The 24,964-nt window shown below is 34.6% G+C and overlaps 1 protein-coding gene across 1 annotated transcript in view; it reads right to left on the bottom strand.

Annotated features, from left to right (window-relative positions):
- Window positions 1–24,964, bottom strand: part of MALRD1 (MAM and LDL receptor class A domain containing 1) — a 211,258-nt gene that overhangs the window by 95,345 nt on the left and 90,949 nt on the right. Inside the window, 3 exon segments of the mRNA XM_057384351.1 lie at window positions 14,036–14,187; window positions 15,825–15,860; window positions 15,863–16,068. Of these exon segments, the coding sequence (XP_057240334.1) occupies window positions 14,036–14,187; window positions 15,825–15,860; window positions 15,863–16,068 (394 nt within the window).

Genomic DNA, 24,964 nt, shown 5'->3' with positions numbered 1-24,964 from the left:
AAAAAAACCAGACAATAGAACTGCAAGAATCTGCAGAATAATGGTTCCAAAAGAGAGGAACAAATCAGGGATGAGTACACAACAGGATGAGTTTTACTTCAGGAATATGATACTGATGAGCTTACTCAGRTTCCAGTGACTGCAATGAAAATTCATGACTCTCAGCAATGAAAAGTATGCATCCAAAGGATGAAAAAAAAAAATCTCAAAATGTTCAGTGTTACRTTATGGCAGGAACCAGGCATGCTTTTTAGTATGTCTCTGCCTTCAATAAAAAAAAAACACTTTAAAAGAAGCATGAAGATGATCAATTGAAATATTGGAGAAATTACTTGATCCAGGCAATCTACTGCCTCTGTACATCAGCATGCATGAAAATTTGGCTTCACTTTTAAGGACAACTTTAAAAAATCAAACAATTGCATTTTCACAGTGCATTATAGACGGAAGGAAAACAGCAAGATGAAACAGTGGTATTTCAGCTTTCAAGCCTTTTATTACCATCTGTCTGTATTAGTCTTAGTAGGTTTTCATAATAAGAGTTAATGAGAAAACCCATCCAGCCACCTCTTTAATTTCCTCCTTTGTGTAAAGTTTTAAGATGATTTTCATTCTCTRAAATATCTTTTCCTCAATTTTCATTTCTAAAATTAACATCACTATAATAAAGGACTATGTATTTCAGAAAAAAAAAAAAMAAACCCATGCTTTCTAAGGAAAAAAAGCTAGATAAGTAAAAGTACCAGTTAAATTGCTCATTAAAAAAGATGATATACTTTAAACTCACTTATTTTGGAAATCTGTAATGGGAAGGCAAGAGTAATTTATTGGTTTGTCTTTAAATTATTCTAAGTATTTCACTTATAACTTTGATTTATCCTGTCAGAATGATTAAAACTAATAGACTTCATTATCACAAGCTTTTGTTTATAACCAAGCAAACTTTTTTGATATTTGAATCCATTTATATTCCTATGGTAGTATTTCCATCAAACATACTTTTATGTGCTTAAGCTCTTAAAAAGTATATTTTCATTTCATATATTATCCTTACCAATTATAAGAAATAAAACAGGCCCTTATTGTGGAAGAGATTTTATTATGTACTTTGTACTAGTTCATTCACTCTTCATTTCCTAGCCCTCCCAGCCCTTCTTTCTCCTCAAATTCATACATTTCTTCTTCATTTCCTGTCAAAATCCACCTTTGTTTGATTTTGGGTTTTCGGTAGCTTAAGGGATGCAATTTTGATTGCATGGATCACATGGTTTTCCTTCAGTTGTGTTGCTAAGGCTAAGTAACAATAATAATCAAAGCTATTTTATAAGACGATTAGCATTTCAAGCAACTTAGTTCTGTTTTGTCTCAAAACTTGTTATACCTTTGTTTTAATCACATTTCACAGGTCTCTGCATTGTTCCCATCTCAGAGTTGTGGCAACTGTGATACTTTGGAAAAGCAAAGCTTGAAAGAGAAATAATCACAGTTACAAAAATTCTAGGAAGACTACGGACAGCAGTCCATAGTACCAGACAAGGAGAGTGTGCAAAATGCTGTGCAATGGAGGATTTCTTGGCTTATAAAATAAAAGTGACCCCCTTACTTGTACTGACTACCTAAATAAATGCAGAGCWTCTAGAGTAATAGATGTAACAGAACAGTTTATCAATCAAGATCATAAAAAGTTTGCAGAAATGAGGCAGCCTCAAATCTATCATGTTTTTCCTCCTACAGGGAATTCTCTGTATACCATATTGAAATATGGGAGGAAAAAGTCACTTACCAAATTTCAGCTTTTTTTCATACATCTTTAACTCTTTAACTGATCCTCTCCTTTTTTTTTTTTTTCTTCCCCCCCCATTAATGTTTTCCTTTATCAGTTTGGATGAAGATTGAGAGGGAGTGGTGACATCCATGATGCATCTTGACCTCAGAGCACCCACCAGGTGGGAATTATGGAATCAGTCTGTGTGAAAGTCCTCTCAGCTTCTCAAAATGTGAAGATTGTTCATGAAGAATTAAAGAATTATCAYTATAACTGCCTTGGAAAATCAAAGCCCCAAAGCAAACCAAATTCAGCTGAGCAAAGCTTCTGAAACCTTCCAGAGATTTTGTTTCAGTCAATATTTCAATTTAGCTATTCACCTCTAATAACATTTTGATTGTCTGTATAATTCTGAATGGAAGAAGTAGGAAAACTTTTCAGGAATTCTGGTGAGAGAAAAATAAAATAAAATTTGATAAAATAAAGGAAAAAAGTACATATATCTGATGCAAGCAAAACATATTTAGAAAAAGTAAGGCTCTTTTAGGCAGGACAATGTAATTAAAAGATTAGAAATTAAGAATGACAATAGTAATTCTTAATTCTTTTACACTGTCATTAAAACTTCTAAGGTTTTACTAAATATTTAATCTGTCACTTCTTCAAAGTGACAAATCTGCAGGACAAGGATTGACACAAATATTCCCTACTAATCATCAAAGTGTATCATATTTTTCAGATGTATGAGAGAGTGATTAATGTCAGTCAGGTGTCATTCCTGCTTTGGTGCAGTGGGATGTTCTCTGAGATAGTTCTCTCTCAAACTGTCTTTCTTTGTGACATCTACTATACAGCTTATTTGTATTCTAGTAGAATATTCTTTTCAATCAGATTGTAGCTCTTGGGCTTGTAGAAGTGTAGAACAGACCCTCTGGGATATTAGAAGAGCTGGACAGCCTCAGGGGACTCAAAACACTGAGGCTGAAAAAAATAGTAAGYTCTTTATATAGTCAAAGCTCAATTAAGTGTTTTAGGCTTCACTGAATTGATCCTGAGCAAATGAGACATCTTTATGAGAAATGCTCAAGTCCTGTCTCTGCAACATCTAATAGATATGACTATTCATTTCTCAGAGAATGCCAAGGAATGAGATATCTGATTTAATTTTTTAATCTGTGGTTATGAAATATATTCTCTACAAATTGAGGGCTCTTAGACAGATATTCCTATTCAAACATGTCTCTATCCAAAGGTCACCACCTAGCACATTGAAGGGCATGTGAAGTTATAAATAGGTAAATACATGGTGGGGATGTACAAGACCAAAACTTGCAGACAGAGCCACAAGATGTTGGTGTTTTCATTGGCAGCATAGATTTTCAAAAATTACATAAGTGTATGACAACATTTACTGAAATATCCCGAATTCAAATACTCACCAGGTGACATTCCTGATGGTACCCAATACTGCTCACTGAACAGTTCTACACATAGTTACAAGATTACAGGAATCTGTAGGAAAAGTAACAGCCACCTTTCCTCTTACAGATGATTGCTTTACAGCAAGAMAAATCATACTTAAAACTCCCTTTGACATGGGGAGTAAAACCCCACCATTAACAAACAGAAGCTAAAGAGACTTCAGCAGTGGCTGCTCTGGGAGATCTGTGACTTTATGTAGTAGGAATCCCACCCAGACTGGGACAAATTGCATTTTAACAGCAAATCCTGTGACCTTAACATATTTCTTAGAATTCTCCCTGGTGGAGAAAGTGCAGAGATCTCTTTCTAAAATACATTKTCTGTGGTAACAGACATAATTTTCCAGAGAAAGGCAAAATGAGTCATCTAAAAACAAATATGGGAACACGTGCCAGACTCACTTCAAATATGTATGAGAGAATTTGTAATAACTTTCAGCCTGTCAGACAAATACAAATAAARCTACATTAGAACAGGAAATTCAGTGATTTTTTCTCTTCCATTTTTTCTTTTTGTTTTCAATTACAATCCCTCAGAAGTCCTTCCATTAATTTTTTCCTCAGTGCAGCAACTATTACATTATCCACTTCTAATTTATAGTTTCAGTAACTGTGATAACCTCAATTCTCTGGTTCCACTTCTTCAGTTTTTCCCCAGATCTTGCAGACAGTGCAGAAGTTTTGTCTGCATTTTCTAAATGGATTTATTCCCTGCAGCAAATAAGCACAGAGCTAATTATCAGAAGAGTATAAACCTTTTAGTGCAAACTGAGGAAATATAGTAACATTTAAAAAGGCAAATCAAATAAAAATATAGCCACTAAGTGACAAAACAACCAAAAATAATAAAACTCCAAGGGATTTGCGGGAGAATGTACTTTCCCCATCAGTTCCACAGTAGAAATTCAATCCCATAATTTCAGTATGGAAAAAAAATACTATAAGATGATATTTAAGACGTTTCTATAGCAATGGCATTCTCTGCATAAAATCTGTAGCKATTAGATTGGCATACTCAGAAACCRAGATGGTATTCTTTAGGGTGTTTTATTAGGGTATTTTATTATAATTTTGTTACCATGGTGTACCTATTTTGRTCTTGCCACATGGTCATCTCCACCTTTCTTTCTCATATGACCACATCTTCTGTGGATATTATTTGTAAAACTATTCAGGTTTTCAACTACATACAGTAAAAATTCTCATCAAACTTTTTAAAATTARTYTTTTTAAGACAGGAGATCTCTTTAAAAGAATCCTACTGGACCAATATTGTCAAAACATCTTAGATCTAACCTGAGTAAACACCTCATTTCTCTGTGCAACAAATCTYGGTGCAACTTGGAAGGAGGGGAGTGTAATTTTTATAGAAAATAAATTCCAGAGATACAGACTTTAACAAACTATACTTTCAACCAAAGGAAAGTCTAAGACTAATTAATGTGCAGCCAGTGAGTCAGGGGAAGATTTTCATTAGTTCTTAATTCCTTTCCATAGCCCACATACTCCTAAAACAGCTAGACTGGGAAAAGAAATCTAGCAGAAATCTCMTTCTTTTAGTAATTCTTGAAGAATAGAGCTGGTGTATAAAGTGTAAACGAGAAGGAAATTCACTTAAATAATTTTTGACTGCTAATAAACTTTTTTATAACCTACTGTCTCTGAACTCCCACTGAACACAATTCTGAACTGAATCACACTGTCAAAATGGTCAGAATAATGTTGCGCACTGCAGAATCCTTCACAAATAATGATATTTCCATGAMATAAATAACAAGAGTCTTCTAGTGTTCGCTGATCAATGAAATRAATTAGATGCCTCATGGATCAAAATTTAAATATACCCTGTTCTGGATCACATTGGAAATTCTTATTTAGAGAAGTTTTTCTTCCACACTGATCAAATTAAATTAAACTTGAAAACAGTAATATACCAGAGCTGTGCTATTCAGYAGAAAGTGTGGAAGGCAACAGTGAGATGCTGAGGGGAAGACCAAATAACATCTAAATATAGGCYGAAGATTTAATTGGRTGAATGGAAGAGAAGCTTTGTCATTCTGCCACTTAAAAGAAGAAGCACTTTATTCCTATGCCTAAGTGAGATGGCAGCAACGTACAGAAAACTGGTCTAAGCAAACTAAAAGCTGACAGATGCTTCACATTTGTGCCTTGATTTATTGATTCAGCCAAATATAGATCGAGAGCCTCGTCCACTGTAATTTTAAACAAGAAAACACAATTTCCAATGAAGTTAAGTATAGAAAATAAATGTTGCTATACAATTACATTAGCCTAATTCTCCGCTGTGGTTTCACATGACCTTTCCACAACAGTAGTCTCTTCTTATGTTTCACTGAAAGAGAAATTTGCCTGCATAAAATTTAATACCAAATAATAATTTTACTAAATTACTAATAATAAAATAAATAAAATTACTAATAATAAAATAAATAAAATTACTACTAATAAAATGGCACCCAGAGTACCAAACCTTATCCTCTCATTGTAAGAAGAAAGGTGTAGTGACATCTAATGGTTTAGAGAAGAGGGATGATTTTGCAAGGAAATGAAAATAAGTTTACCTTGCACTTTTTTGTTCACCACATTTTAAATTATTTTTCCTATTGTAAATGTCAGAATTAAAATAAGATTAAATTAAATCGCTCTATTTTTATTCAGCAACTGCTATCACAGAAACAGGAATGCTTTCCATTATAAGATTTTTTTTTTTCACTTGTATGAATTCAAAAATTAAGCAAAAAGTTGGGTTGGTGATTTTCGTTTGTTTGATAATCTGAAAAGCACCCACATCATGTGGGTATAGTCTCAAAGGCTTGGGGTTTTCTGTTTGTTTGGTAAGTTGTAGATTTGYATGGTATGCTCACTTTCCTTAGAAAACAAGACCCCAATCCTGTTAAGAAAATGCTCATATTTTGACCACACCCAGTTATTCCTGGTTCATGTTGCAGCCCTGTGTTACAGCTGAAGATTAAACAATACTTATTTTTTTATCCCATAAGATCCATAYTTATAGATCAATTTATTAAAAAACCCRAACAAACAAACAAAAACCCCACMAACTTTCCATATCATCTAAATAAATGGAGCTAAAGAAAAATTAGTACCACAGATAAAGAGCCTCTATGTATGTGGGAGATAAGGAATGTGATTGTTACTGTTCATCTTCTTCTTTTAGTGCTCCTGCTGAAGGCAAAATCAAATATACCCTGCAGACCACACAGTTACACCCACATGTTCCAGAGCAAATGCAAACACTCTGTAACTCCTGATTTTATTAGTATTACAGTGTCATCTCTCACGACTTCATTAATTTAAACAGAAAATCAGGTTAACATGGTTTCTTTAGTTTTAATAACAGTTTAAAATTCCTTATATGAGCTGCCTGATCTTTATTAACTTTGCAGATATGGCCTGGCAAACCCTTGAAGAAACAAGCTGCAAAAGCATGAGGAACATTGGGAAATGCTGAGGGAACCTGGAAACCTGACTGAACAGAAAGAGCTATTGGAAGAATTTGAGTGTACAAGGAAAAGAAACAGCTATGAATGGACTGTGGAGGGTCCATGAGGGGCAGGAAATAATCTCTGAGCTGCAAYGACCCTCTCACCAGCAAGCAACATGAAGTTACTGAGTTGTGGTTGGGTTTGTTTCCATATAAAATGGTGAGAAGAAGCTGGTGTTTCCACTGCACTGATATTAYCATTCTGTGCTGCAAACAAGACCTGCTTTCTACAAGCACCTTGGATGTCAATGCGTGATATGGTGAGACAATTCAACCTAATTCAATGGGATCAACCTACAAACAAATGCAATTATTACAGTCAGAAATACAGTATTAAAAAAWTCCTAATCCTACTCTCACATGAAATTAACTGGAATCAAATCCTTCCCTCTTCGTGAAATAAATTATGGCAAATACAAGAAGACAACTGTTTTGGGAGTTTTTTTAGGTTTTATTTGTTTTGATTTTTCATGAAGCTAATGAGAATTCAGAGCTGAAGGTCAGAAACTGAGAAAAGATTCTGTAAGGATAAAAATGAGACTCTTRTGTTAAGAACCCTCATTGATTAATCAAAGTAATTTTAAGCACACTACGACTTGAAACTGCAAGCCTGCCAAAGATCAAGGACTCCCAGAAACTAGAGCATCTCCAGAACACTAAAACTGATCTGTGAATTAAAAWTAAATGTTGCATTAACGGAATATAAAACTGGTAACAAATTAAKGTTCTGCACTGTGAGTGCTAGTGTTACATATGATCTAGCTGAAGCTGTATGGTACAACATCTGCTCAATTCAGTATTTATTTGGAAAAAACAAAGATACTTTTCTTGGTGGAAGACCAAGAGGCTTCAGGRTGTAAAAAGGGATGAGAAAGAAGAAAGGAAAAAAAGAAAATTCTTTTGTCTTTTTTGAGGTCTAGCTGAACTCTTAGAAATGTTCAGTTTTTTTTCTTTGAACATTTCTTAGAAATGTGTGGGGTTTTCTCCAAGTTTGGTTGATCAGGAAAATTAGCTACTGATTTGGGATTTTAGATCTGATCAATGCTTTATGCTTTGTAAAAAGTATCAGCAGGCAGAAGGTTACATTTTGCATTATTTATTATCCCCTTTAAAAAAAAAAAAAAAAAGGTTAATTAAATTTCTGAATTCTTAAGAAGAATTAAGAGGTGTGGAAAATGCTCAAAGCTCAAGGCTATACCTCAGAGGCAATCATTCAGACAAAGTTCTATGTCTGTTTCAGTTATAAAAAGATCTGATTTCAATGTCTGTTGCTTCAGTAAAAATCGTTAAACTGTAGCTCTGTGATTCTTCAAAGAACTCTGCCCTGAGATCCATTTAAATCACAATATCCACTGTTGAACACGTGCCCCGAAAAGTGTTAGAAAAGAGCAAAATAAGTCTGACTTGCAAAGATCCCCAAATCACTTCAAGGTCTGATATGCTAAAAAGCAGCAATGTAATAGCTCTCTATGAGATTATGAGCCGACAATCAGTGAAGAGAATCACTCCCAGGGATCTGTGACTCGGGGAAGGGTCTCAGTGAAACACTGGGGAACTGCGCAGAGTGGAGGAGATGGAAAGTGCATTTGTTATCCATGTGACATTCTGCTCTGTGGTGCCAGGCTGGGGTAGAAATGAGGAGAGGGGTGTTAGCTCTGAGACACACGGCTTGTCACTCCAGGTAGAGTGTTACAGGATGCTGCTGTGTTCCACAGTGGATCAGTGTGCATCAGTGTCTAAATCTGTCAGATTGCTCAGTTTTATAACCAGGCACTTCCCTACTCACACTAACCCTATACTATTCATCACACTCACCTCCCAAGGAAGGAAAAGGCCAATTTCTCAAAGAATTTTAGAAACCTCTTAATAATTCGCATATTAGCAATTTTGCTYACATGTGTTTCTAGAAAAAAAATAATTTTAAGTTACAAATCCTCTGATGAACCTCTTGCCTTCACAAGAAAGATGCCAAAACACAAGGTTGAGTCTTTAACTCATCTTCAAAATACTTTTTCCTTCAAATGATGTTCAAATATATTGTTTTCTCTCACCAACTCTTTGGAACAAATGCTTTCATCTGGTTGCAGTAGAGGGATGCAATGAATTATATGTTTCCAGTAACAGACAATAGGAAGATTTAAACAAGTTCTTAACATACTCATCTGAAAAAACTTTGTGCCTTCTATGTAAACTGGTTTTTAAAAATTTTGCTTTCACTGAAAACTGACTTATTTCTATTTAATCACTGTCTTATTGTCAATTTTCTCGGAAACATGCTCATGTCATTGTGGCAAAACCAGGCCTAAAACAACCCTGTTTGAAACAATATCTAAAAAGATGGAAAACCCTGTCAGACATTCAGGAAACACAAACAAAAAATTATCTTTCTCTGGGAAGTAAAGATGCCATAAAAGTTACCTTTCATAATTATTACTGTATTTCACAGTATCTTCACTCATTTCCTTGAAGACTCTTGGGACTAATATTCCCTGACTCTCACTCATTAGTCAGATCAGACATTTCATTGACTCAAATATGAGTTTTAATAAYAGTTCACAGGTCAGTAACAGGAGCAAATTGTTTAAAACTGTGTCCTTTTGAGAGCTGTAGAGAGTCATTAAATAAAGTCCATTACTCCTATGCTGCTATGTGGAACCAAATACTTGGAAAATTTACACTTTGYTATCAGTTTTAAAGAATGTTGCTAATTATTTAATTTTGTCTACAGAATAAACATTATTTCCATGTTTATTAAATCTACACATATTCTGCATTGTTTGAAGCATGATTTGAAGTTCATCAAACTCCTAAGTAAAGCATTCAAGCAAATCTCTGAAAATTTAGTTTCTTCCCCTAGTTTTGTGGYGATCAGACAATCTGCTTTGAGGCTACCTGATCCCAATGCAGTCTCTCATTTCTACATTAATGTGAAGAGTCGATTGTTTTTCATGCACTCAGTGAGAAGGATCAATGTAAAAATACACTTTCTATTTTATGCTGTGAGGCAGAATAAGCTGTTTCCTTAAGCCTCATTCTTGAGTGACTTTCCRCAGAAGTAGGGTCTAGGATATTATGGTCTAGGATATTGATTTGTGAAAATGTCACTTAAACTAGTTGATCCTACAAATACAGTTGTCCAGCATATACTAGCAGGCATCTGCAGCACCTCTGATGCAGATTTCCATATGGACAGCCTGGGGTAGTAGAGTGCTCCACCAAAAACAACCAGGGAATTAGAAAATCCACCGTGAATCATCCACAGCTGAGATGTGGCGCTTCCTAAGCCGCACATTTCTACATCACCAACCCTCTCCTCTCTGCATTGGGCTGGTTAAAAGCAACAAGGGACTATGGTGATGGGTTCCAGCTTTTGCTGAGGAGCAGCAGCCAGGTGACAGTGTCTGTGCAGCAYCAGCCTGAGCAGCTGGGGGAGGCTGGATGCTGGTCCAGCTGCCTGCTGCCCTGGCCAGGTTGGGCTGTTGATGCCACAGTGTAAATGGGACCCTGCTTCATGTGCCATGAGCTGGCCTGAACTTCTTGTCTTCCTGAATATGTCTGTGCTCCTCTGTAATTGGATGGAATTAATTAAATGCCTGGGTAAGGTCCACTGGAACTTCCTAATGAGATCCTGTGTGTATTGGCTTTGTCACAGTCAGAGGCAGTTACTAATGACAGGTTTCACCTTCCTTATTCATCTGTTTTTAGAGGCTTGTTTCAAATCTTTGAAAGACTATTCCCTTAACTATACTAGATCATAAATTATCYTTTAAAATTAAAATGTCTAATTGCAAAGCAATTAACATTGATACCACAAAAATGATTTTCCACAAATGGTTTTATTCTTTGTTGCTCCTTTCCTCCTGTATTACCTAGGCCTTGTTTCYTCTTTTATGGCAGAGACAACTTATGCAGTAGTAGAAAACTTGTGTTTCCATCAGCAGAATAATAAAATGCATTATCCTTTTTACCAATTAATTCTTTCTTTCCACTCTAAAAGTGTGCTTAAAAATACACTGTTTCTTCTGACTCATAAAATAAACCATCACTGATGGCTGATGAGGTGCCCCACCATCACCACGAAAACAGGCACAGTGAATGTGCTGCACTCGATTTTTGAAACATCTCCTACAGTGGATGGAAATCCCTTACAACTGCCACAGACAAGAATAGAATATATCAAATCTCACTGTAAAAAATTTTGATTAGTTATATCTCGATCTCTTCAGGGAATATTCTGTTTGCTTTCACACTGCTGTTAAAAACTTTGAATTTAGATGGGTGTTGAGTTGGGTATTTCAGTCTTCATAAATGGCTGCACTGTCAACATCTTTTGTTTGCATAAATGTTGAGGGGGTCAGTTTGAAGAATACCATATGTTTACAGCTAGTTCAACAGCCCATCACTTTGACTAGATTATTATTATTCAATATGCAGAGGGTTTTCTTGAAAGAATGCATAGTACAATTTCAAGAGGAAAAAATCAAAACAAGAGTAACTTCAGAGAAATTCCATTAGGAAAATGTATTTATTTTCTCTAGCTGCAAACCTTAACAAAAAAAGTCCATGCTTGGCTACAGTACCCCTTTTATGATGTTTTAGTTCTTGTTTATTTCATAATCTGAGATACTGTATGATAGATAATATTCTTAGGCTTCCTGGTAAGCAAAGCAAATATTAAGAAAAGACCCTAATGYATACCATGACCTATGTTATTTTTAAAAATGGCTTTTTACTCTTGATTACCATTTTTGTTCCACTGGGATAATTCTGGAAGAAGAGAAATGTCTTCCTCATTCTGCCTTTAGATATTTTCTCATCTTTTTGCTCATTGCTTTGCCACTGTAGACACARTCTTCACTGTCAGTTTAACTTTCAATGGACGGGATAACTTCAGCCACAAACAGTTTGCTAAGTTTTTAAACCTGAGATGCCAATTACTTCCCAGATCATCTCCTCTTCCTTGCATTTTCAACTAATCACTACCTACAGATCTAATTTCATTTTAAATCAAGGTATACTCAATCTGGATAGAATTATCTAGGTCTTGCAGTTCAAACCAGCAGGAGAAGCTTCAGTATGGCTTCCCATCACTATGTGTTGTTTAATTAGATTTTATTCTTACAGACACTGCTAAATGGAAACTCYGATTAAAATATTCACTTATGGATCCTTATAAGTAGCATAAGATGTAAACTTAAGCTGATCTGCAAAAAAATCTGCAATAATGAGAATAAATTTTCCTATATTCAGGTAGAATTCTAGCATTCATTAAAAGAAAAAAAAATGGATAAATCATGACTCAAACATCTTCTATTCACACTGCCTTTAAAAATATCTTCAAGCTCCCTGGAGACAAGGGTTTAAAATAACATTAAAATAATGTCTTGAAAGTTTATTAGGATAATAAAACAAGGTGAAAATGAGAAGAGGACAATGCCTCAATATAATAAGAATAAAATAAAAAGAAAACATAAAGAATATTCCTAAAACCTAGAAAAAGGAAATTTTACTGATTGTCTTATAAAAAAAATCCATAAAAGTCATCTATTTGAATCTTAGTACAGTAGAAAATAATCCCTACAGGTTATTATGATAGGGATAACTATCTAGTAAACCTCTGCTAAGGTTAATATAGAAAGAAAAAATAAATTAAAACACTTTGTCCATCCTGAGGGTGGAAAAAATAATTACTGAACACAATCAACAATGACACAAATACTACATGCAAATCACCCACATATGCCTGATGCAACTAGTATTTATTTTCTGCCAAAGTTAGTTTGAACGTTAGCTTATAACTAAAATTAAGCAATCCTAAAATGTTTATAACTACAGTATTTGGTTGCTATAAGTTACACAGTGCATAAATGTAATGAGAACATAATCTGACCTTTGAGTTMAGATAAATATTTGTTTCTGTATTTATTTCATTTATTGGGATCTATTTTTGGTTTTGTTTTTTAATATATTAGCAATTGAAAGTTATTTTCAAACAACGACTATTATTTTTCTTTAATCCACTTGCTTCTTTTACAGATTTGTGCCTTTCTAGGAAAAATACCTGTATAAATACATTTCATTAACTATAGTTACTTGATCAGTGATCTGTTTTCATTTGTAGGTGTTTGCTTTAATTGAGGAAAAAAATCTAATGCTTGTCAAAGAGTTCATTGTTTTTATATTTCAGGCAGACATATCTTAGGTTCTATGTCTAGATAGTAAAGTATTGAAATATGCTATTTTTCATGCTTTAAAAATATTTTTATAGTACCCAGAATATTGCAGAAATAATTTTTAGTAATTTATTTTCAAGGAAAAAATATAATTTGTCATTTAAAGTCAATCAACATATGCATTGGAGATGAAACAGAAACRTTAATGCAGTTTACCAAGGCATTATTAGACATATTGTAGAGAGAAGGTAACAGACATTCCAAAAAAATTACACCACGATTTATACTTGAAAAGCCAGAACTCCCTGCACAGATGCAARTAAGCACAAATACACTCACTGTCTTTTGCAAAGGTTTCTAGTATTCTAGAAGTGACATATTTGGTCATTGTGTGTGAAAAATACTAATTATTAATTTCTACATATGAATTAATTTCTAGTCAGAACCATACCATGATTTAAAAATTGCTTTTACAAGCAGTTAATCCTTTTTAATGAACAACAAAGGAGMAGCCAATTTTTTACAAATGCTTTCATTTGCAAATTAATAACTAGATAGGCTTGTTAAATGATATTTTGGTCATCTCACACTTAGTGAAGAAAAAGATAYTTCTAAGTAAAATTGATTATGTACTCTGTACCTATTTATATAAAAATATAAATTAGTCAATGAAGTAATATTTTTACATTTTATTCTCACTTTGTGCTTGTTAATTCTTTTTTTTTTGTGTCATCTCATCAGTACAATAGGGCTGTATACTGATAGCTACCGATAAGAATAGCAGCAAAATGTGAAAATAGCTTCACATGGAGAATATCAAAGAGAAAGGTACTCTATGCGAAGAGTGGAAAATGGAAAGAGGGTTTTAAAAGATTTTCTGTGGCTTTTCAGAGAAGCCTCTCTTGGAAGAGAAATGCTAAAAGCATTTTTGAGAGACTGGAGTAATGAAAACCAGCACAGAAGCAGGAGGTGTGTRGGAGCTCTTCCAGTCTATCAGCTAAACAACAGAATGTCACAGTGCTGAAGCACCCTGTGGGAGCATGAACACCCTTACAGATACAATATATTCAAAAGAAAAGGGGATTTTTATTACCTTAATCAGAATCTGAATATGTCCCATGGGTTTTGATGATTTGAAGTACCAGAAGCTCATCACACAAGTCCCACTTGATTCTTTCCATATGGAACACTTCACGTGGGCTTTTTCATTTATTTGGCTTATTGCAGTGATATATAGAAATTGTCCTGAAACAAAATTATATATTGCTGAAAAAAATGTTTTAGATTTTCAAATTAGATTCCAAAACTCAGCAAAGTAAATGCAGGGACATATGAAGTACGCTTCCCTCATAGGTCTCACACTAGTCAATCTCAATTTAAGGGTAATAATTATCAGATCACATTCCTTATGCACTTCTTATTTCAGGAATAAACTGGTGGTAGCAGCTTAGGATTTGGATGGGCCAGTGCAGCAGACTGGGGAGATGTCCATGTTTCCCTGCTTTGATTACATGTCCCTGCTGGACAGGAGTAGTTGCTATTCTGACAGTACATCATACAATAGCCACACCGTGATAAATTTCAGGATAACATTTCCTGAAAGGTAATCTTCAAAATAGCAAGCCATACTATATAAAACTTGTGAAACAGAAAAAAAAAAAACTTTATGCATTGATAAATCATTAAGTATCCCTAATGGTTCATGTTACCTTTGGTCATTTTTACTCTATATGAATATTAATGCACATATAAATTATTTAGTCAGAGTAAATTGCAAAAATAAATGTCTAGATATTAGGCATGAATATTTTTCAACATTGATATGGCTCTTAAGTCTTCTGTCTTTATTTTTAATCAGAAGCGTAAAAAATTCTCACARGTTTTCAATTCATTTTCTTCCTTTGTAAAAATAAGAAATGCATATTTCACATAAACATAAAGACAGTATAAATAACACAAGTTATAATTGCACWTCTACTGTTTGCATATGAATTAGGCAAAAGAATTGTACTTCACTACAGGCTGCATACACAAATAAATTAATTCTAACTTTGACACTTCTCTGGCTAAGGTACAACCATAGTTGTTTGCCATAGTATTATGGGATAAGAAATTTGCTTTTTCTCTGAGGTCAAGCATATGTTTAACAAGTGCAGAGATGTATTTGTGATAATACTATAAAAATATATATTATTATACAATGCAAATGAATTATCTTTTTTCTACATATTTTCAAGTTTTTGGGGTTTTGTCCTTCAGCAGTTTGTGTAAACATTCAACAAATACCATCATGCCTTTGTGCAACTCTGCTGTGAATTATTTCAAGGTCCATTCTGAGCTCAGCTTTGGTAACATTTTTGCCTAAGCCATAGGACCTTCAAAAACAAAGGATGAAGGCACAGAACTTGTAGCAAGAACAAGAGCAGATAACTCAGTGCTTTGGCCAAAAGAAACCAGCAGATGCACTAACAAAAGGGGTTTGTTTATTTAAATTTATTTATTTAACATTACCTAAAATTAAAGTTTGAATAGTCACTATGGGAAACTGTAGCTTCCTGGAAATGACCTCAAGCTCTGGAGGAGTRGGACCCAGTGGATCTCAGAGCTGAGCTAACTCACCCTTGCAAATTGCAGCCAGACCAAAAGTCTCTCTCCAGACAAGTATCAAATTATCTTGCCTGACTCATATGAGAAACAACTAAGATTCAATTTTCTGAAATTAAAGTTATGGTACAATGGTAATTAATATTTTTATATTGTAACACATCATATTCATTAAAGATGACATCCTTATTAGACATGTTAGAACTCCCCTGCTGCCCGTGAAGGCATGAGACATTTGGTGAAGACAATTTCATCTTTTTTGTGAGCTAACAGTGTACCARCTCTGTTTCCAAGCGTGTGGTCCCCGGGAGGTTAAGGCTGTGAGGCAAACTGACCCCTAGCACCCAGTTAAAACTGTCAGCCAGGGAATTTTGCCAGCCACATCTGCCATTCTCAAAGGTGCAGGAAGTTCTGCATTCACTCTCGTCTGTATTATCCCCTCAGTTGTCTTGAAAATCACAGCTTTGTTCTGCTCCCTAACACTTGCCATTCTGGCACTGCCTGAGCCATGTGAGCAGGAGCCTGAAAAGAGAAGAATGGGGGTGTCCTGGTGAATCACAGMGCCATGCATCCCAGCAAGGTTACTGGAAGGTTACATTTCAGAGAGCTTAATATTTAGGAGGAGGAGGGTGGTCCAGAGCAGTTTCATTAAAAGCCTTTGGTTCCCCTCAAGTGCCAATCCATTATCAGTTTATTTCTTTTGTATTTTGTCAAGTGATTGCCTAAATAAATGACTGTTTCCCTTGTAAAGCCTCAGAGGGCAAGCTCCAGCCAGGCATTTCTTCACTAACAAAGCTTTCTAGTCTCACTTAATTGCTGACATTCTCCTTTCATGTGGTGTTGGATTAAATMATTTTATTTTAGCTGCAAAGTTGAGCCTACTTTAGCAGCCCTAATTTGGAAGAAAAAACTATTCTGTTTTAACTACACAGGTTTGCCTTTTAATGGAATTTTTTTTAATGGGTTCAGTAGGTGAACGATGTCCTTTTTGTGCAGTATTCCTGCCATTATTGAGGGATAATTCTGGTGTTGTACAACCTAAAGATTGTAGGACTCAGACCACAGGATCAGTTTCCAAGTTTCACATTTTCATTTCAGATCAGTTTCTGCAGGATTCTGAATAAAATGTAGCAACTTCAGTRCATTCTGTAATAATGAAAGGGAAACACAAAATTCTGAAATGGACCCCTTCCCATTTACTTTGTACATTCTGCTCTGCCAAAAATAAATGAAGAGGCATGATTTTACTTTAAAATAGGAGTATCAATATATTAGCTCAAGAGACAAAATTAGAATATGTACATGTCTAAAAGTTGCACAAGTACAGGGAGTATCTGAGTTAATTGATGCTGAAAATCATATGGTGCTTAAAACTTGCTTCTATTACCACTGTATTAATTTAATGGAGATAAATGGAATTCACATAAGGCTGGATTTTATTAAGAGGCCACCAAAACTGATTTATTAGTAAAAAGAGGATAAGAGATGGRGTATTCAGTTGTCATGTTGGCAACCCCCATCCCATGGCATTTGTTTAAGCCAGACTCTAAATTACAAACACCCCAAAGTGAAAAAATATTGTCAGAACCCTTTGCTGTAGGTTTTGGGTAAAATGAAAACAAGTCACTTAATTTCTAGATGTCATCTAAAGAAAACAAGTGTTAACCTCTCATTTTTTAACTAAAAACCCTCTTAATGCAATCCTTATTTTAATAAATTTAAAATACTAATAAATATTGGAATACGATAGAAATATCTAGCAAGGTTTCCAGGGAAATTATTAATTTTTAATTCCTAACTTAGTAACATAAAAATATGTATCAGGTTTGCTCCAAAAGACTGTGTATGATTTGGCTTTTAACAATTGGTCAGAGAAAAKAGTAAAAATTCCTGATCAAAAAGAAATAAATAAATCCCTGATCAATAATAAAAATCTGACACTTACTTAGGAAGTCAAGAACATCAGGCAAAGGTCTCCAGATCTGGAAACAAGAAAAATGGATAATTTTTGACCAGCAGAAAATGACTTTTTGAAGTTCACAGCTATGAGTTTATTGGTGTGATTTTTATTATTACACGATCTCTGAAAATGGTCCTGGTCAAACAAATGGTGAAATTGTATCAATGAATCAGTCAGTGCCCATCAGAAATTTCTATCAGTCTTGAGAATTTCAGTCACCTGTATTGTATCCCAAAGAGTGAGAGAGATTTATTGCAAAATTGTTGCCTCCTTTAATTGACATATTTTTAGGAACTAGTTATTATTATTAGGAGCTGCCTTCCTCGTGTGATTGCAGTAAGAATTTAACAAAACATTTATTTTGTCAGCAAACTAGGAATTTAAATTTCAGGATCCAGTTCATCCCTTGAAATGTTTTCCCTTGCAGTTCATTGATCAATAGTTGCAATAACTATTGAATTTTGAGGTCCCTTTGTAGCATTGCTTCCAATTTCAGGTTGGGAAAAAAAAAAAAAAAAAAAAAAAAAAAAAGAATTGAAAAGTGGTAGTCTTTGTTTCCTGAGGAAAAACAAAAAAATCCATCTTGAATCCTGGCATGAATGAATCTTTTCAAGCATGTGTAATGAATGATATTACACTGCCTAACTGAGCCTGTAACGTGACTTGCTTCTGGATGTACTTCCATAGTATGGCTTCCCTTTAAATGACATTTCTAAGGCTTTAAAACTGTAGAGAAAAAAACCACATCAAACAAACAAACAACCTCCTCTCCTCTGAAAAAACAGCCCCTGAACCTACATGCAAAGGAATTTTTTAGAGCTCTCTACCTTTCTTCCCTATTCTTTCCCAATCCTAACTGTTTAAAAAAAAAAAAAAAAAATTATTCCTGTGGATCTGAGAGAAATGTTCAGTTGAGAGGAACTTCTCCTTAACAAGGTTCAGTAAATTTTCCCTGCAAACAGTGTTTCTTTATTAGTGGGTAGACTTTTTGCCCTGTGTGGTAACTGCAGCACACTAGGCTGCAGCAGACCTAAGGTGCTCTTAGAGCCCCTTTCAGATAAATATCTTTTATCTTGCCTTTGTACTTATCTTTCAGATAAATAGTCTTTGAATTGAGGAGGATTTATACAACAGAGGGAAACAGCAGCACCAGTCAATAATCCCCTTGTTTATACACCCTGAATAAAATCAACAGGTGAAACATTTATGTTTTAAAATACGTAGTTAGGACAAGGATTAATCTTCTTATTTTATAAGGGTGCTTCTCTTAAATAAATTTTTCCTGAGGACAACCAGTCTTATTGTTGAAAACTGAGGCAAAGAAGGTCTCAAATACTCAGCCTTTTCCTCATCTTTGGTAATTATATTTCCCTGCACATCCAATAAAGAATGGAGATTTTCCTTGCTCCTCCTTTTGCTATTAATGTATTTATAAAAWTTTTTTTATTACCCTTTCCAGAAGTGGCAAAATTATGTTCTAATTTGGCTTATTTTAAAGTTGATAAATTTAATAAGCGGTCAACCTTCTTAAACTCATTAGATTTAACAGTATCAACATCTATATTTTCCAAAACTAAATCAAACCAAATGAATGAGATTATTTACAATTATCAGAAAAACCCATCAATAGGGGTGAAAATCAAAATATTTTCAAAACATTTTAATTATAGTCACATAGCTAGAAGCATACTTGCTCCTATATCAAAGCTAGAGCTCCTGTGGAACCATAATCTGGTTTTGAGGCCAAAGTAATTAATCAGCAGACTAAGAGTGTGTCATCCCAGGGATAGGGCTCTCTGTATAATTTAGATCTCTGAGTTTCTCCCTGCAACAATTACTACATTATCCTTCTTGCTCCGAGTTGACATTACCATATGACTGAAATCTATGTGCCCTTAAAAAATGATTTGTTAASAAGAACATCTTTCCTCTAGTATCTCACCAGTACAGCCCAAGGACACAGAGAAAAGTGCTTTCATCACCGTTGATGATGCGTAGTAATGCTGACTTGTCAGTGCAGGAATGTGAAAAATGCATCTCATTTCAAAAGCAAAACTTTAGAAATTACAAGAATTTTTAAAGACTTTCAGATGTTGATGTGGCTTTTTTTTTTTTTTTTTTTTTTTTTTTTTTTTTTTTTTTTTTTTTTTTTTTTTTTTGGAAGACAATTGCCTTCCTTTTCTAGAACTGAATGCAAACATTTGGTTTTGTAAGCCTTGAAACTACTTTGACATATTGATTTGCATTCTGAAAACTGAAAGTTAGAAAAGCAATAGCTTGAGTCCATTTGCCAAAGGGACTTTTAGAAGCAATTGTTAATCTTCTAAGTTACTACCATGACAAAGAAAGAGCAGACAAAAGCCTCTCCAACAACCAAAATTTCCTCCACTGGTTTCTTATCTTGTCCATTCCCACAGACAAACATCAGAGAATTCTTTTCCAGTAATCCAATCCAGTAATATTCAACCTSTTTCTCAATCCTAATTGTTAAAAAAGAAACCTCAGAAACAAAAAGAATCAAAACCATGAACAGCAAGGTAGCTTATCACTGTTCAATATTATGGTCTCCTCTATGACAGAGTACTGAAGACTGTTTTTTTGTTTATATGTACTTATTTATTAGAAAAGTATTGGTTTTTATCAGTCACTCAATACACTTTAAGACATACCCAAACTGTGACACATTCAATGGGTCCTAGCACGGTGCTTTACTTTGTTTAAGGTTTCCAGAAATTTTGAGCTGAAGGCAAGATTGGCAATTCAATGTCTCTTCATACTGAGTTTATTGCATATACTATGAACAGGGCAGCACTAAAAACAATGTTATAAAGAGTAAAAGCTTCAGTTTCAGCTGCTTAGATGCATGTGGATGTGCATTCACTCAGAAGAAAAGAAAAACCATCAGGTTTGGACTGGAGAAGGAGGTACTAGGTCTTTTTAACTCCTCTGCTCTTACACTACTTGCACGCTAATATCTTCAGTAATAGAAACAGAGCATATTTTCCATGTTGCTCGAATAATCTACACCTGTTTAATCTATAAAACATGCTAGTAGGTCAACTCAAAATGGAATTTTTAGTTACTCTCTTCAGGTGGTAAATGTCCATATTGAATAAGAAGAGACCTAGACATTACAAAACACGGCTATTGCACTGGCATCAAGATTGGTCTGTTCCTTGCCAGAAAACTGAAACAAGATGCAATACATGTTAACATTGTTCCAGTGCTTATCAGGTGGTTTAAGGCTCCAACATAAAGAAAAGGACAAGCAAGGAAAACTGTGGTATCAGGACATACGCTTAATGGGAGATGTGACACATCAATTCTTTTATGGAGTGTTCCCTTTCCAAAGGCTCATTGAAATTTACAACCTATCTTCTTGAGCGTGGACAAAGAAATACTAAGAGAAAAGGAATCCACATCTAGTTTTTAAGCAAAACTTTTTCAGAATAATATTCATCATATGCCAGTATGTACTACAGTGAGAGAGATTAAGTAATAACTACAGTGAAAAGTTAACCTCCCATTCCAAAATTTACTCTTTTTAAAAATCCAAAATAAAATTATATTGAAAAAAGTTTTGTTTTGCCAGACTCTGGCTCAGAAAAATGAAATCCAGCTATTTACTGTCTGAACTCCTTAGTCAAGACACAGAAACAAGAAGCATTCCTTAGGGATCAAATCCACAATCCTAAAAATATGTCATAAAGTTGTAGCTTGTCCTTTAGAAGTACAAYTTGAAGCTCACATAAAATGCATTTTATAGCTAAAGACCAACATCTTGCCTGAAGCAGATCAATGTAACAGTGCTTTCATAAGAGCTTGGACTGGTGCATAACTGGTAATATCTYTGCCTTAGAGCCCAAAATAGTTTAACTGTGACCTCTGGTTTAATGGTCCAACTGCAATCTGATTGCTTGGAGGGTGGAAGAAGGTATGGAATCTGCATTTCCAGGTGCCCAGAGCAGGCTCTGCTCAGTGGTTTCACTGCCTGCATTTCTGATGGGAGAAACGTCTGGAGAYTGAATCTAAAGTATGGCTTGAAGTAAAGCAGATACACATAAATCAGAACAGATTGAGTATGAGAAATGGGTTGCACAAACTCTGAATAGCTGAGGTGTGTCAGAAGGGAATTTCTACAAGGAGATCAAAGAATTAAAAACAGTGAGCTAAAAGCAATTTATGACATTATAATTGAATCTGAAGGGGGAGAGTTCTTCACAGGCTGCACTGGAATATGTGTTCCTTTCATATTTCCCACCACACCCCAAGCTGTTGCCCAAAGCATGTAGAGGAAGGTGAAGCTCCAGTGCAGTYATAAATCATCTTTGTACAACTTTCCAGAGCTGCTGGACTGTGCTCACTAAATGTGACACGTGGAAAGCCCTTCTCTCAAAGCCTAATCAAARCCTGATGAAACAGCTCTAWTTTACAGWCACAGCCSTGATTCTGAGACCAGAGGRAAGGACACTGYCCTGGCCAGATTTAGCCTTGGTGGSAGGAGACAGTGGAYATGACGGCCTAGAACCTGAGAAACAYGGGTTCCAGAACTGAAAGCATGAACAAAAAATTGTTAAGAAACATTTCTCTGTCAAATAAAGGCATGTAAAAAGACTTAGTATAAGCAGTAAATTGCCTTTCTATTATATGTCCACAAGATCTCAGATGTTTTCCAGAAAATGTCACTTTCCTCACCATGTTAGACACTATGAGGTGGTCCAGTCATGCCTTTAATTTGACATAAGACTGTTCAATATAAAAAGGGGAAGATAACAAAAGATGTATCTATCATCAGTTGGGATCTCTACTATTTACAAATGTCAATCTCTTCCCTTAAACCAGTGTTAATATTCAACAATACAGATATAAATTACAAAGGAAATTTTCCGGAGAATTCTCAGTTGTGTACAGATGGCATTGAAGTATGAAAGAGCTGCAAGAAACATAATTTGCTCAAAATTTCTGTAAGAAATTACAATATTTAAACACAGGTATATTTAAAACTTTCAGAAATATGTAAGGGTCAGGTGTAGGAGAAACTGACACTKCCCAAAACTGATTAAATTGAATCTCATGACCCCTATGAATCCTCATCTGTCATTGCTCAGAAGGAATAAATTTCAGGATTACTGTATTTACCACATTCATCTGAAGAGGACATGATGATTAAAAGATTTCACTGATGTCTTGAATGACCTTCCACACACATTTAAGCCTCCACTGAAGAGGTCAACAGGAAAATGAAAAATGCCTTATGCTTGATGGAGGAGAAAGATACCCAAAAACTCCTTAATCACACAGCATCATAGAGAAATGTAGCTTCAAATATGGTCAGCTTTTCACTTTTCTCTGAGTTATATGTTTGTTCTCAGACACTGAAAGAGAAAGACTAAAATTATCCCTAYAAAGTCAGCAAAGGTGCTTTGGGGTGAGGTTTTGAAAGCAACAAGAATTATACTTGGGGCTTTTATACTGTAATATTGCTACACTGTCTCTTAGTGTGATTAAGGAGTTCTGCTCCTTATCTTTTTTTTCCAGCCAGTATGAACAATTAAGACAAAAGCCWTTTTTATTGCTCTCATTTAACRKTAATCCAATCCAGTACAATCCTTTRTTCCCYAAAGCATTWRTAACTWTATTAACTGCACTGCCATTCAGCACGTTCACGTTTCTCAGTGCACTTTGAGGTCAGCAAGTAGCAGCACATCTGCTTAGCAAGAGAGTGAACATGGGAAGAGCAGAATAGTTCATGGTTAGAAAGGCAGCCCTGATGAAATTGTTTGATGCCACTTCACAGGATTTCCACAGTGTTTTCCATGTAAGCTCTGCCATTCATCTTTTCTCTGCTCGGAAAGGAATTTGAAGGAAATGCAGAGGAAAGTACCAGTTCTAGAGCTGTAATCAATTATGGGCCCAGTCCAGGGTCTGCTCTCATCTGACTGCTGATCCAAGGAATTTGGGAACTTTAATTTCACATTTAACATGATAGATCTGGGAATACCTAGGGGAAAAATTTTGTTTCTTGGACAAAATTTTAAGAAAGTTTGGCAAATCCATGGAAATTATCTCTATTTTATTGTATGTTCAAGTGTTGTAACTTATTAGGGACTGAAATGTATCCTAAATACCCACAGCCAAAAAGTATTTTTAACTCCTTTAAAATTACAATTCATTCTAAATTTTGYCATTATTTTGCAAATTACACCAGCATAAATATATGGGATTTTCTTTTTTAGTTTAGCAAATTGGCACATTGCTTTCAAACCATTATACAATCTAGTAAGTCTAGAGCTCAGAATAAAAGGAGATAGATCAGAGTCCAAGCTACCAACAAGCAAAAACGATCAGAAGAAACTGTAGAATTAAAAGGAAGGTAGAAGGGCAATATTTCCAGTTAAATTGATAAAGTACAGTGATTACAATTATACAGACTTGGAATTTAGGTGGAGAAATCTTAAAAAAATTTAGAAAATACAACACCAAAATCATGACTATATATTTTTCTCCTTCACYATCATTAAAAGGATAATTTTCATCATAAGTGGTGGACAATATATGTAGAAGTTGAATTCAAGTCACCTGTATGCATGACTACTTCATATTGAAAAGTAATAGCTTTGCATCAAGCTCCTAAACCAATCTACATATTCTACAGTATTTTCACCATTTTTCTGAAAATTCTGTAAATAATTGTATCCTGTACCAGAAAGGAGAAAGAAAAAAAAATTAAGCATATTGATTTCTTAGTTTAAAAATACTGTAATGATAAACCTTTTGTATTGTTGTATAGGTGAAAATGAAAATTGCCACTTGCATGGAACTTCATTCTRGATACATCCAAGAGTAGGTTGCTGTTCGGGTATCAATGAAGAAAAAAAATTCACAATCTGCTGTATGCAATTAAGGCAACCAAGTCAATCTTCCAAAGGAAATTATGAGTCCTCTTTATAGGCTTGGTTTTTTTGGCGTTTTTCTGTGAAGGGTCTTTGGTTGGTTGGTTGGTTGGTTGGTTGGTTGGTTGGTTGGTGTTTGTTAGGCTTTTTTTTGTTGTGGTTTTGGGATTATTGTTTGTTTTTATTTGTTTTCAGTTTTGTTTTTTTTCTTTCTCTTCCCAGAACTGATTTTAAAATGCTTTAGACATTCTACTTTATTTGTTTCACTCCCAGTTCTCTCAGTCAATGGTCAATGCTKGCTGTTTCAAAGGAAGCTATAAATGTTCTGTTATTCAATTAGTTCCGCATAAAGAAATATATCTTTTTCTTCTTTTCAGTAGAATATCACATTGTGCACCAAACCATAAAATTTTATTATTCTAGTAATTATATATTAGTTACAAAAACTGCCAAAGTTATTTCTATTTATGTGTCTGTAAATTTTAACATGTCCAATTACAGATCTATAAACTTTTATAGATCTAATCTTATGCAAAAGWCTGATATAAGCAATATCCTTTGGCCT

This window comes from Malurus melanocephalus, unplaced genomic scaffold, assembly GCF_030028575.1.
Source record: "Malurus melanocephalus ecotype Western Australia unplaced genomic scaffold, MMel_1.1 scaffold_14, whole genome shotgun sequence".
NCBI classification, from domain to species: Eukaryota; Metazoa; Chordata; class Aves; order Passeriformes; family Maluridae; genus Malurus; species Malurus melanocephalus.
The sequence above is the reverse complement of the archived record's forward strand: the minus strand, read 5'-3'. Positions and strand labels throughout refer to the sequence as shown.